At 36.6% G+C, this 14,792-nt stretch overlaps 1 protein-coding gene across 9 annotated transcripts in view; it reads right to left on the bottom strand.

The window, feature by feature from the left end:
* Positions 1-13,660, bottom strand: part of LOC127635347 (eyes absent homolog 1-like) — a 47,028-nt gene extending 33,368 nt beyond the window's left edge. For 3 of the 9 annotated variants that reach the window (XM_052115309.1, XM_052115315.1, XM_052115314.1), the window contains exons 1-5: positions 13,406-13,660; positions 5,932-6,059; positions 4,720-4,785; positions 2,239-2,316; positions 102-168 (exon numbers count right to left, since the gene is read on the bottom strand). In XM_052115309.1, the coding sequence (XP_051971269.1) occupies positions 102-168; positions 2,239-2,316; positions 4,720-4,785; positions 5,932-6,055 (335 nt within the window). In that variant the 5' untranslated portion in view covers positions 6,056-6,059; positions 13,406-13,660. Of the gene's footprint in view, positions 1-101; positions 169-2,238; positions 2,317-4,719; positions 4,786-5,931; positions 6,060-6,459; positions 6,582-7,607; positions 8,251-13,405 lie in introns of those variants that run through there. The other 6 variants (XM_052115316.1, XM_052115317.1, XM_052115318.1 and 3 more) reach the window with 4 other exon arrangements.
* Positions 13,661-14,792: the final 1,132 nt, after the last annotated feature.

The raw sequence follows: 14,792 nt of genomic DNA, 5'->3' as shown, positions 1-14,792 counted from the left end.
AAGCAGCCGGAGAGTCCAAGATCTGGCAGACGGATCTAATTAAAGGCCCAAATGAAGTTGGATGCTGCTTATTTTTTAAAGAAAAATAAAAGAAGCCTTACTTGGAAGGGTAAATCTGGGGAGAGAACTGGTGAGTTTGTCTTGGGCTGAAGCCACTGGTTCCAATGGCTGTGGAGAGTTAAAAAGAAAAGAGGCAAGCATATTCAAACATTAAAAAAATAAGGTAAATATTATTCTTTGCCAACAGAACTTCTGGTATCTAAGGAAACAGTTATTACACAGCATAACACTATTTATTTCGCTAACCTTATTTTGGATTTAAAATTTAACAGCAATAACGAAGGAAAATAATCAGGTAAAACGTTAGGTTTTTCTGCAGACTGTATACATATATACGGCTATCCTTATGAGCACTCTCAATATACATAATGATTTTTATAATGTACAAACTATAGATTCTATCCCCTAAACCTAACCCTCACAAAAAAAACTTTTTACATAAAAAAAATTAAAAATTTTAAACTATTTAGTATGATTTTTAAGTGATTTGAATTATGGGGACACTAGAAATGTCCTCATAAACCACATTTATAGCATAATACCCTTGTAATTACCAGTTTTAACTTAAAAAAAACGTCCACCACCCAAACCTGCCCAAACACACACACACACACACACACACACACACACACACACACACACACACACACACACACACACACACACACACACACACACAGCAGGGAATGATGTATAGCAGCGGTCAGTGAAGGGCTTTAAGTGCGCTGTACAATGAGAAATCAGCAGGCCTGATTACAGGTAAGTACTATAAGAAGCCTTCTTCCCAGCCTTTAATGACGGTGTGGAGGGCCACTCAGTTAACTCACACAAACACTACAGAGCAATATGAGAGCTTTTGATGTGCCAGTGAATGCAGGACTACAGTCTGGGAACTGTGGAATAATGGGCTCAAATTGTAGTGGTTTTAAGGGTACTTTTCTTTTCAAGCAACATAATAGAAACCCTTAATATTTCATGTTAATAATAATAGTAGTAATAATAATAATAATAATAATTATTATTATTATTATTATTATTATTATTGTATTAATATACATTTAATAATCTAATAATAATGTTTTTGTTATTATTTATTAATAACAACAACAATATTATTAGTTTAATAATAATAATAATAATAATTAAACTAATAATATTTTTTATAATAATTATTATTATTATTAGTAATAGTAGTATTTTTTATTGCTAAATATTAACCTAGGACTTTTGTGCATTGCCCTTTGTAGGGTTCGGATGTCTCTCTTTAGGGAGGGCATATTACACATTTTACGAAGCTCTTGCCTGTGTTTGTAATTGGCTGTGACATCTAAAATAAGGGTTAGTTAAGGAGATTTTGCTCGATGTAACTGTATTCTCTACACCCTGAGACAGAGGTCTTTTCCCCACACTTCAGCACCTGGCCTGGACAAACAGTGAACCACTGCACTGCTGCATCCCCCGAGTATAAAACAAGTCTCAAATGACTCAATTTCATTCATTCTGTCAGAGATAGAAGTCACGGCCATGATTTATATGAGTCTAACATTAAGGTATCATGTACTTAGTCAAATAGGTAGGGAAAAAAGACAAATTAGCAGGAATGTAATACTCCATGAAGAGTTCTCGCATTCTCTGGCATTTGCTTAGTAAGTAATGTAAGTCATTTATAACACAGAGTAGATCTACCTAAATTTGTATGTTTAAGTTTGAAAATATACCATTGAGAGTATAACACTCTTGACACGATGCAAGTGAACTCCAGAATGCTCAGTTGTGCTTTTCTTTAGAAAAGAAGAAAAAATAAGCAGTCAATTTACATTCTCTGTCTTTTTCTGTCTCTATTAAATGTAATTATTTGTATTTATTTATTTTAATTATTAATTGGCATTCCCTGGTTTTGGAAGGCTATTCAAAGTTTCAGAGTCTTGGATTTGCAGTGTTCTACTACAGTCTGAAAACTGACATCGGGTGTGAGGGCCACAGGGATAGGGTGTCACTTGATTAGGTCCGAGCAGGGGGGCCAGGTGGGTCATAACTCAGCGGCTGTTGGCATGGGAACTAAGACAGTGCATCACGCTACTAGAGCTCCAGCCACAGGGACACTTCCTGGGCCTCTGCTTATCAGTAACCCATTTCTGAGATCATTTCGCACCAGCAGAGTGAATGTGTTTGTCTTACCTGATCCTGAGAAGCCGTCTAGAGAGCCGTCTGCTACAGGGGTGGCGATTTCACTGCTGCTCATTGGCTCTGTTTTAACTGTGAACAGAAGGAAAGCCGCATTTGTGTGACAGCACTTACCCAATTTTTTTAGCCCACTCAATCACACTCCCTCTACTCAAAGCCTTACTCAGGTCCCTGTGCTTGTTAAGTCACAATACTTAATTGTATACTTAATATACTTAATTGGCTGCCAATGTGGCAAGGATCACAGTAATCATTTGGTGGTCGGGTTTTGTAAGGGTGATGTAATGAAGTGGGGTTTCTATTAAGAAAATGGAGCATTCAGTTTTCCACACTTCTGTCTTGGCTAACCCACAGGAGAGGCCGACAATTAAACGTTAATCTATTGTACAAATAAGAGAAGGACACTTCCTTTCCAATACACACAGCTCTTCTGTTGATTTAAGGACAATAGCCATACTGAATGCTCTTATTTAAATCCACAAACCTCTCCAATCTACTTCTGTGGAACAAGACTGACGTGTTGTACAAAGCAAATTAAGAGTGCAATAGAACATCAAATATAGTACATATAAATACAGAATGAAGAAGGACTTTTTATTTATGGAAATTGACCTTTTGGTTAATGCCAAATCCTCTATTCTAAGGCCACGTACACACTAATCTGTTTGAGTTTGAAAAACGCTCAGCTTCCTAACATGATCATTTCCAAAGTGTGCAGTAAAGGACAGCAAATCAAAATTCTTTCAAAATTCTACATTTTCAGTGGAGGAAAGCACATTTCCAGTGTGGATGAGAGGTGCAAACATAGCAAAATCAATGCGTTTTTAATAAAAATAAATTATTAAATGTGCGGACATAACCTGAAACTTAGGCCACATCAACACTAATCTGTTTCAGTTTGACTCCTCTGTTTTCAGTTTTCTTACATTATCATTTTTAAGATACGCAGTATTCATTTTTTGTGAAGGAAAATTCCATTACAGTGTGAATAATAGGCATAAACGTAGCAAAATGAATGAGGTTTCAAATTTGTTTTTTATTAATGTGGACATGGCCTAAATCCTACATCCTACATGCACACAAATCCATTTTTAGTTTCCTAATGTCATCGGTAATTGAGAGCATTTTAAAAATGCTCAGTTTTCGCTGGAAAAAAACACCTTTCCATTAACTTTAAATTAAAGTTTAAAGTTTAAACTCCATTAAAGTTAATGAGAGGCAAAAATGTACCGAAATCAATGAGTTTTCAAATGAAAACGTATTAGCGTGGACATGGCCTACGATTTTAAGAACAGATCGTTCTACTCAAAATTCGGATTGGATTAACAATGATAATGCCATTGTAAAATGATTATAAATGGCCACCAGTAATGCACCAAGGTGCTAAACAGCCAACAGTTAATCTTGGATAATGAACTATATGAGTTTGTTTATTCCAAAAAATATTATTAATAGATATAACTGTTAAATGAAGATTTGTGTCTTTAATCCTTTTTCTGTTGTCACTTCAAGCCTGTGCGTTGCAGTGATTTTATCACGGGCTAAAACTTACCGTGGTAAATTCACTATAATGCACAGCCTCTTGTGGCATATTTCTTTATTATTTCACAGTTAGTTACTTGATTTCTTACCAGAAAGGTTTTGTGTAGCATCAAGGGAAAACAGGCATAAAAGGTGGAATTAAATGGCAGGAGTAAACTGTGGAATGCATGGACGTGCAGCATAATTGATATGTCAAGGCAATGCATGATGTACAAAATGTGTTTGACACAACCGCTCCGACCTACAATGGGGGCAACCCGGAGACGATTTCACAGCGTTTAGACAGGCCCGGATCTTTGAAATGAATCCATCTCTGTCTCTGGAGGGGGTGGGATGGAGGGTTTACTTTTATGAAAACAAAATTCACTATGTGGGTACAAGTCATGCCCACTGAAATCCCTCATGGCTAAGGTAGCCATCAGCTTGTCATGTCGAACATGTTGCAGCTATGCTCATCTCTCAAAGGAAACACATGTTGATGGGGAGTGGTTTGAATGCACACTAACATCCCCCACCCCTCTTAAAGGGATACAGGAAAAGAGTGGCACAGAGCATGCAAAAACTAGCGCAGTCAAGTCTTATCACATACCACACATAACCATATAACCATCCTGCAGAATATCAAATAAAGCGCTAAATGCACATTACGCGTGCCCGCACCATTCATTGACAGTCTGGAATCAAAGCCAAAAAGTGTCAAACCATGCTTTCAACAGATTCACCAGAACACAATACAGAATGCCAAACAAGATTCCAAATGAAAGGCACAATAGTTGAAGCAACGTAAGTAGATCAAATTGGGTTTTCACAATTGTGAACCTAATTACATAAAATTGTCTTTGCCATAGGGCAAAAAGAATGCATAACAAGTGCATAATTTCAGATATAACGCCAAGTATTGTCCTTTCATTGTTGCACCAGAACTGCACAAACCTGCAGCGGACTGTGAACTAGAACTTAACAACCAGTCAGCTGTAGTAAGCATAGTGATGTTATCACCTATAGGGAGAAAGAATGGGACAGAACACATGACAATCTGCACTGCCACAGTTTGGGGCTTATCACTAAAGAAATGGAACAAAACCACAGTCAAGATTACATTATGGGAACTACTTCAGATCTGATTAAAATTCTTATGGGGTGTAACATGATCTCTGAAAATAGTGAAAGGTATACAGTATAAAGTTTATAGTCCATGCATAAAGAAGTGAATTTATGTAATGCCGTAGCACACTGGTAGATAAATTATAAATGAAAGGTATTAAATGTATAACAACGTTTACTTATGTATACTCCGTAAAAAGTGATAATGCGCAATTGTTACCTTAAAGTCTTATTTCTACTTGATCTAACCTTTAAATTAGTTTTGTTAGTGAAACCATCAGGATCAGTGATGGCAAACACAATTTTTTTAATTTAATCAAAACAGTTCATTTAGAAGTTACCACATAAAGCAAAAGGTTTTACAGCATAATTTGAAAATATCCATTAATTCTCTCTAAAACATTACGGCAATGCACAGCCTGCTGAGTGAACAATAGCTGTACCGTACACAGTAAAAAATGATTGGCCAGGTAACCTACACAGTAAAAAGTGCAACTGTTACATTATGGAGCTATTTCTACCCACTCAAACCATTAAACATTAGTTTTGTTGGTGTAAACTAATGCCTTTTGGTTGATTCAGACATGTTTAATTATTTTTTTGACTTTAATCAAACCAGCTACTTTATATTTTACCACATGAAGCAGTTTTTTCAATTTAAGGCTAGATAAAATATAAGTACCTATTTAAGGTAACAACTTCACATTTTCTAATTTTTACAGTGTAGATTAATTACAAGTCAGAGCATCAGACATACAATATTCACATACATTCAAAATTACATTTGTAGAACTACATTTTTTAAGGGTTGAGAAGATTACAATGGTCAAATCTGAACAAGCAGATCACATTTCCGTCAGAGCACAATTTGTAGATGTTTAACAGTAATTCAACTTTTCACAAGTTAACAGGGGCATAAACGCTACACAGAGGGAATGTGCAAGTTAAAAACTGCTCCACTGGAGAGAAACCGTGTGTTATAACACTTATAAATCCTGAGTAATGAAGGTATACGGCCCATGAGAGGAAGGAGAGACGTACCTTCAGTGCCATTTGGTGTCATGGAATTGTTATTTATATGTGAGTTGTCGATGCTGGGACCATTAGGGGACTCACTGCTTCCACTTACTCGACTGTGTGGACTAGCTAGATCCTGCATTTCCATAGACCTGAAAGGAAGACAGAGACATGCAGATGGTCACACACAGACTAACAGACATCAGTACTAAATGATGCACACACACACACACACACACCACAAATGAACATTTATAGCCTCACAACAGGGAGTCTGATATATAATGCTTATTTCAGTACTCTTAAGATAAATTAGAATTTTGATACTGTTTTTATTTTAAAAGTTACATTAAATAATAAAAAAAAAGAAAGTGATTATATGTTCTTGTATATACAGCATATGGTGAAAATGTTTCTACTTTTGCGTATTTTCATTTAAAACTTTTTAGTTTTTTAATAATTAATATAATCATCATAACAATTTAATGGAAACGTGGATTTGACAAATGAAATTAATTAATTAAATTAATTCATTTCTTAGTATTTGCCCACCTTTTACTTTAATAAAAGTGTGCACTCGGGCTGGCTTTTCCAGAAGTTTGTGCAAAACCTGCTGATCCATGTTATCCCAGCTTGATGTCAATGTAACAAATGTGCTTATTTGATCAAGTGACCTAGAAATAGTGCAGAATCGTAAATACTTCTTCATTTTACATTATAAAATTATTACATTACTTTGTTTTAAATTGTTCAAAATTCTTTTTTTTTTTTTCAGTTTTAAATTTAAGTCCCAAATATGCAATGTGGATTCATGTTTTTGAACCACACCGTATGCATACAGTGTACACATATTTAAATTCACAATTATATTCACATAGCCAAAATCTCAAAATGTATCTTTCAGAGAAAGAGAAACAATTACTAACCATAAAATAAACATAATAAAACAAGAGGGCATTGTTTAATTCCACCATTTATCAATTAAAATTAAAAGAAGAATTAAAAAAATAAAAATTAGATCTACGGAAATGTAAACTACATTTAAAGTGAGCATTCCAGCGGCCCTCCAGAGAAGTACGTTTAACAAGGGCATTCCCCTGAGGCACATCAAACGACATTTGACACAAATTTAACAATTAATGAGACATCTGATGATTGATTGACTTTCTCATTTTAAGCATTAAAAATTAACCACCTCTGGCACCGTAGCACGCTGCAATTTTCATATGATCATTTCCCCCAGCGATCGCTGTGTGATCGTGAGGCCTTAAACCTCAACGAAACAGAATGAAGAGTTCACTTAAGCATGCTGTTTTCTCTGGCAAGCGTCATAATTGTTTCTTTGTTTATATACTGAGAGCCACGCCACTGAAAACATTATTCTATTGGCTCCATTGCACAATCACACGATTTCATTATGCATAGCAAATAGAAGGTCAGGCTAGTGTGTGTTTGCGGTCGGATGTCTGCATGCGTGTTTGTGTCTGTTGTTAGCCCAGCCGCAAAACTAAAACACACATTAGTCTCCAGAAAAGCATTATTGCACTAATTACGCAACAAACACAACGCCTAGCGCACTACTCTGCTGGAGTCAGTTAGAGAGGGTTGTGTCCCTGCTATCAACAAAACAGTCAACTTTTATAACTAGCAAAGAGGAGGAGATAAGCAACATTTTATCAGTGTAGATTATCATACTGTACCTCTTTTTAGCAGTTGTTCTTGATCGGCTATAAAATATCCGTTACAGATGGTGGCAGTTAAAACGAGAGAAAAAGAATCCATGCCACGGAGATGTTAAAATGCAACTTACTTTTCAAATAACACCCCTGACCGAGAACTGTCAAATTACCGCCTAAATTGGTGCACTGACAGCAAACAATATTCAAATATGCATTTCCCTAAGGGAGTGGGTCCCTTCAGCACTTGTTCTCTCCCTTAATTCTTGATTCGTTTACACTTTCTGCAGTTTACAAAACTTCCAGTTGCTTCTTCCAAGTCCTGAGCATTTCAGCACTAACTTCACCTGATTCGCCTCTAGAAAACGGCAGTACTTTGCTTAAGTGTTTCTTAGTGATGCTGCTGGTGGCAAATCAGCTCCCTTCTTACCTGAAACTGCATTGGCCTGAGCCATGTGTGTCACATAGCGTTTTCTTCACTTTTCATTCTAAATTTCTCTCTCACTATCCCTCTCTATCTTTTTGTCCACCTGTGCCAGGACCCTAAAAACAATATCACTCCTTGTTATTTCAGCTCGATGTCATTGTGAAGAGCCATCCGTGACACAATAGACGTTGTCTGAGAAAACATTTTTGTTATTCTCTCGCAGAATGGGAAGAGAGGAGCTGGTAAAACAGAGGCACATTGTCTGTAGGCTCAACCCCTCTGCTGCTGTTTCCTACTCCAGGTTTTCCCTCCTCCCTCGGAGAGAGAGAGAGAGAGAGAGAGAGAGAGAGAGAGAACAGCCGAATGACGGAAAGGTGATTCATCATTGGTCTACGACAGCTGCAAACTGGATTAGTCCTCCCCCAATCAACATGCAAAGAGGGGAGGTTGGGGGGACCGGGGGTTTTGTTTTTTGTGTGAGCGAGGTGGGGGCGCCTGCTTGAGGTCACTGCCGCTGTTGCCTCTGGAAGTTTGGGGGGGTGCAAGGTTGAGAGAGATGGGAGTTTGTTGAACAGAAGCTATTCAAGCATGACACCCCTAGCATCTTCAGGAGATCTTTCATCTGCAATTGACACTATCTGAAATTTATCTACACTCCCTCTCCAGGCACACTGACAGTTCCTAATGATGGTCAGGGGGATGATTGTGACTTTGCCCGAGGCTTTGAGGGGATGCAGGGGGCGACCAGAGAGAACACAACAACAGAGCCACTATAGATACCACTCAGTACATCTCTTACAATAAGGCTGGGAAAAAGAACAAGGTGAACATATGGGGCCACATATGTTTTCTATGCACTTCAAATGGCGCTATTACTCTTTTTAGTTGACAATTACATTCTGCTCTAGCCAAGGCAATGCACATCAGAAAAGCTGTATACCTGTGGTGCTAAAACTCAAAATCAGACCAGACCAGGGCCAAAGTGTTTGCTCTGCGGATGGATGTAGGTCACGCTTATTCTGCCTTTTCACCAAAAATGTTAAAAGTCTGAAAAATCCCTGGATGAATTTTTAATGGTGGACTGTTTTCATGAGATGTAGTAACCTGAGCTGTTTGGTCTTGGTGTGTTTTCGCCCCCACCTCGTCCCACTATGGCCGAGCCATGATGAATAATGGTCAAGTTTTAGAATTTCAACCTAGTCCGTCCTTCTTTCGCTTTCTACCCTGTCCAGATATATTAACACACTTTTATACTCTAAATACATTACTTACATAATACAAACCTCAAAAGCAAAACTTTTGACATTGTGTAAACATTACAGTGTAAGTTCTTTCATTTTAGGAAAGATAGATGAAGAAATCAATGCAGGACAAAGAAACAGGGATTTTTAGGGAATAGTGGTGCGCCTGTATTCTGCGCTCAGATGTTATGAAGCACAACGCATATGCTGGTCTCACTGCAGAGCCCCTCATTCAGCAGGTGATTTTCACCAGGTGAATGAGAAAGGTAGGCGAGGGGTTGGGGATGGGATTAAAAGCAAAACAAGCCCTTCTCCTGTACTGCTAAAAATGTATTGTATGAACAGAAAGACGACTGCATTCAGCATCTTTGATGTTCTTTTTAATTCAACCTGAACTGAGCTGCCTTTGATGCTCTCGGAACAAAGGGGCACGTTGGAAGTGTCATCAAAAAGCCAAACACACTTCACATTGGACTGTTTGCACGGCTTTTTGTCTCGCTTTGCTCATTTCAAGCACTGCGTTTCCATCGGCAAACACAGCCAGGCTTTTAACATTGATCATTATAGAGAACGTTCAAGCAATTCACCTGAATCCTTTATTTCTTACAACTGTCAATAACAAGCAGGGCTGAAATATTTATGGATATTTATAATGAGAATGCACTTCATTGGAAAATTTTATGCCACTCAGCATTCATTTTAGGATTAAATTGGAATATGTTGATTTAAAAGAATTATAATAAAAGCAGAATAATTATTTTCCAATTCCAAAATTAATCATGAAATCTTCCATTTTTCCTGCTTGGTTTCCAGCCACAGTTTTTGAGACTTTAATTTTTATAGGGCAAGACATGCATATTCCTTTGTCAAATTTTATAGACTATGCCAACCATGTGTTGCAAGTTACTAGTTTTGAAAAACAACGCTTTAATCAAAATAACTTTAAAACAACTAATCCCAACTTAAGCTGGTCAGCTGAATCCACATGGTGGCCCAGGAAAAATAAATCCACTTGCAAAGAATGTTGATGTAGACAACAATTGAACACAGATGTGACTAGAATTAGACACAGTTTACAAAATGCTACACTTCACTTGACTCAAGAGGAGTATGGAGCAAAGAAATGTGCACCACCAACAAAACCCTGATTAGATTATTTAAAAAACGACATTTGAAAAAGAATTAGAAATGTGTGCCTGTATCATCAGATATCATTTTATTGCAGGTACATGCCTTCATGTTTTTTCCCTGTAACTGGATTTTGGATTTAAAATATGAGTGTACTAAAATACTGACAATACGTTATTAAATTACAACATGAAAACTATCCACTCAAGAAAATCAATAAATATTGATACACCTATAAACGCTGTATGAGGCCCATAAAAAAGACACGCGCAAACAAATAAATATAAAAAAACTTCCAAAGCCAAGGACATATATTTATCACACATATTTTCAGAAACACGCTTAGACGCATATTCAGAAAAGTTTCATTTCATATGTATATTTTAAGATGACTTTTACATTTCTAGAATTGTATGTAATTAAAATGCTAATTCTGAACACATGTGATGTGCTTCGTTGATGTACAATTTGTCTCTTTCATTTTGTTCAAACTGACATGGAGCTCGAGCGATGGACAGCACAGCTACATTAAATCTGTTAATTCTGAGCTCTTCATCACACTAAATTATTTCCAGAAGTCCGTTCACTTTGAGTGTCTAACACAGAAGATTTAAGGTACACATCTGATCACATTCTTCCCACCGCAGCGCACGGGGGGAAAACCTTGACCTCTATATAACTGCGAACAAGTACATTTGTATTGATGAAGCATTACATTTTAATATATTATTACATCCTTTTCTTGGCTTTTAATTTTAGATTGAAAAATCACTGCATTATACACTGATGATATGAAGAAATTAATCTGTCTAAATTTGTAAATGATCAAAATAAAATATAATCAGATTTTAATGTTAGTGAATAAAAATATACATATATGAAAACGCAAATTTATATGTAATGGAAAAAAATGTGTTCAATTTCTTTTGTCTTTTAGTCCTTTACTTCAAAAATCAGCTCCTCTACATACATTCAAAAAAAAAAAAAAAAGAAAAGATGCCCAGATTTAGCTCATCCTCTGCTCCCCTGCTTAAGTAAACAAACTCCTTGATTACATATAAACAAACACAAAGAAATTTGTGAATGTGGAAGAGCCGTGATCAATTGAGCTTCTCAGCCCTTATTTCCTTCTCCCTGAGCGACGTTTTCCTGAGACAAACAGTGGCATGTTAAGAAAATAACACTCTACTGTATTTAGTAAACAGCTAATTGCCACAAATGGTTTCCGCTGTCTCTATCTCATAAACAGTAAAGCACAGCAATTTCAATTAACCCTGTGTTTTTCACCGCACTCCATTTCCAGCTCAGAAAAAGGCTCTGGCCGCACACATACGGAACACATTGGGCCTTCGGCAAACAACAGCGCATCGTGGGGCTGAACGCATGGGGGCTTATCAGGAAGGGCCTAATGCAGTCCAACTTATGCCTTATTAAAACAAATACAGTGTGCAAACAATCCGAATCAACCAACCCATTATGAGGTAATTAGAAAAGAAAGGAACACAGAAAGGGCCGGCTTGAGGCTACTCTGTGCTAACACACTCTGGCAAAAACAACACGAGTTGGAGAGCAGCTGGTGCAGTAAGACATTTTAATTCTTCGACATCAAAAGTATTTTTGACAAAGCAATATTTTCTTAATTGGAGCACAATATGTCACTATGCCACTGTAAAAACTACTAAATAAAATAAAGATTTATACTGTCCTTTTGAGAAAATATTATATTTGTGTAATTACATTTCACAGTACAACACAAAAACATTACATTGTCAAAACTGCACAGTTTTGTTGGTATTGTGGTGGCTGCCTGCCGATGACTTACAAGACACCAATATGCACCCTGGCCTGCCGCTCTTTCTACACTAAAGCATTCCGGCATGCAGCAGATGGCATTGGATGTCAACTGCTAAAACTGGACAGGTTTTGTTTATTCTTCCAGCTGAATGGGATCTTCTGTGGGGAGTCTGTTGTGTTTTGCTTGCTGGATGGAAAATGGAAACTTATTGAGCAGAAGGATATAGCAGACTAAAATGGAGGGCAATTATTTACAATGCTATCTCTTATTTCTGTGCCTCGTACACCTGTTTTAAAGTATCAAAAATCAAGATACTCCTCACCTGAGGGCTGAGGAAAGGGAAAAACGGGTGAAGGTGTGAATCAGGTGTGTGAGCTCTCGGGTGAGCGGGTCACTGGGGATTTAAATTTGAGCGGCAAACTGTGACAGCAATATAATGCATTATTTGCACAATAAAAAACTTTAAAATCAAAAGTTTTTTTGCTGTAACTCAAAGGAAATTCATTTTTAAATTGAATACATGTACCTAATATATCAGAAATGTACAATTAAAATGTAAGAATATTATACTTGATATGCCATAAAATATCAGTCCAGTTAAAAAAATGTTTTGTTGTTGTTGTTATTAAATAATTTATGTGTAAACATAACCATCAGAATAAAAACTAAATGCTTTGATAAATGCGTTTTGAAAATTATCTTTCAAAATACACTACAGAAATTTTGGTTTTGTACCTTTTCTGGAATTGGTGAAATTTACATGGTTGTCAATTTTTTTTTATTAGATATATATATATATATATATATATATATATACAAACACATCTATATATTACTATATATAATTATATCTATATATAAAAATGTATATATTACAATATTTTAAGAAATGATTGTAGTAAATTTACATCAAATTGATTGAGCAGATTTTGAAAAGCACGTACACTTTGCTGAGTGATCACTAATATTAATATGCTCAGTCTCTCGCATAATTATCAGTGGTTTAAAATCACTGTAATTTTGAAATTTGATGGGCATAAAAATATGTTTTAAAATATGTCTCAATTTAAAAGTGCTCTACTTATATGCCGTTTCAATACACTGATCTACATTTACCCAAGTACAAATTTTGCAACCGACAGAAACAGTTTAAAAGTGAAACAACATTGGAAACTCAAAATGCCAAATATAAAAGTAAACACCATTTGTAAATTATCAAAATGGTACTCACTACAATTATGGTAGAATCCTTGCTCTTTCTTTTAATGCTCCTTTTTCCCCAATTTTCTGTTGAGTGTCTTTCCGTTCCAGAGCAAATGAAGAAATTTTAAAAAACTTTTCTCTGACTCAACTTAAACAAACAAATTACCGATAAATGGCAACTTTTTTCTTTTTCATTTTAAGGGTGAAAAGCCATGGAGCCCCGTTCTAGATCTCAAGAGACAGACTCCGAGCAAGAACGAGAGTTGTCCGATTACTGCTGCAGGCAGTGACTAGCTAGTGTCTGAGGAAAAGAAAAAAAGAGTGAAAGAGAAAGAGCCGGTAGTGTGTGTGTGTGTGTGTGTGTGTGTGTGTGTGTGTGAGAGAGTGTGTGAGAGAGAGAGAGAGAGAGAGAGAGAGAGAGAGAGAGAGAGAGAGAGAGAGAGAGAGAGGGAGGGAGGGAGCTTGCAGTTTGAAAGCGCAGAAAGTTGCTCGCTGCTCTCTCTCACAGGAAGACTTTAGTTTGGAGGAGGCACTGGGGAGTTTTCTTCACACTAGCCCTCCATATGTCATTCACTCACAGCTTTAAGCAATATAGCCCTTCTCCAGATTGTATCAGTGATCCTAAGACAATGAAACGGCAGAGCCTTCATGTGCCTCTGCTAGTCTGGATCCTGTGGCTCTGCACACACACAGCCCCAGGGCAAAGCTTTTCCCTCTTCCCTTTATTTTTATTTTCTTGTTTGATTGTTTTTATGCCACACACCAGTTCAGTAATATTTTTTTTTGTGTGGCTGATTCTCTCTGGTTTGTCCCTGACAAAGGATCCTAGTAGGTATGCATTCAGTAAATGATGGAGTTTATTTTATTGCAGCAAACTGGCTTGACCGATCAACGTTATAGTGGAAGCTCTCCATCAACAAGTAGACCACTCACTGCTGTTTGCAAGGTAATGACTTCCGTCTGTCTGCTACAGCATATTACTTCATTTGTTCCAATGTTTACCTTCTCTACTCCCGCACAATGAAATACTACAAATGCAATCTATCACATACTATAGGACAGGCATTCCTGTTGTGGATGTGTTGTGCATTTAGATACAAAATGTATTTTTTTCCTTCTGAAATTAAGGAATGCAAATGTAAAATATAAAGAATAAAATAAAGAATAAATGAAGAATAATAAAGTCAAACCTGGTGTTATAGTTTTTCAAATGTACCTATGCATAAAGTATCAAAGGGATAGGAAAGAATGAGAAGTAGTAATATAATAACTGAAATGAAGTGTCTGAACAAGTTTTAAAATGAACAAAGACAGTACGTGCTTTATTGTGTGTTTGTGTGTGTGTGTGTGTATATATATATATATATAAAAACTGGATACATGCTAAAAAGACACACACACACCTTGATGATATT

Source organism: Xyrauchen texanus, chromosome 42 (assembly GCF_025860055.1).
Source record: "Xyrauchen texanus isolate HMW12.3.18 chromosome 42, RBS_HiC_50CHRs, whole genome shotgun sequence".
Taxonomy (NCBI): domain Eukaryota; kingdom Metazoa; phylum Chordata; class Actinopteri; order Cypriniformes; family Catostomidae; genus Xyrauchen; species Xyrauchen texanus.
The sequence above is the reverse complement of the archived record's forward strand: the minus strand, read 5'-3'. Positions and strand labels throughout refer to the sequence as shown.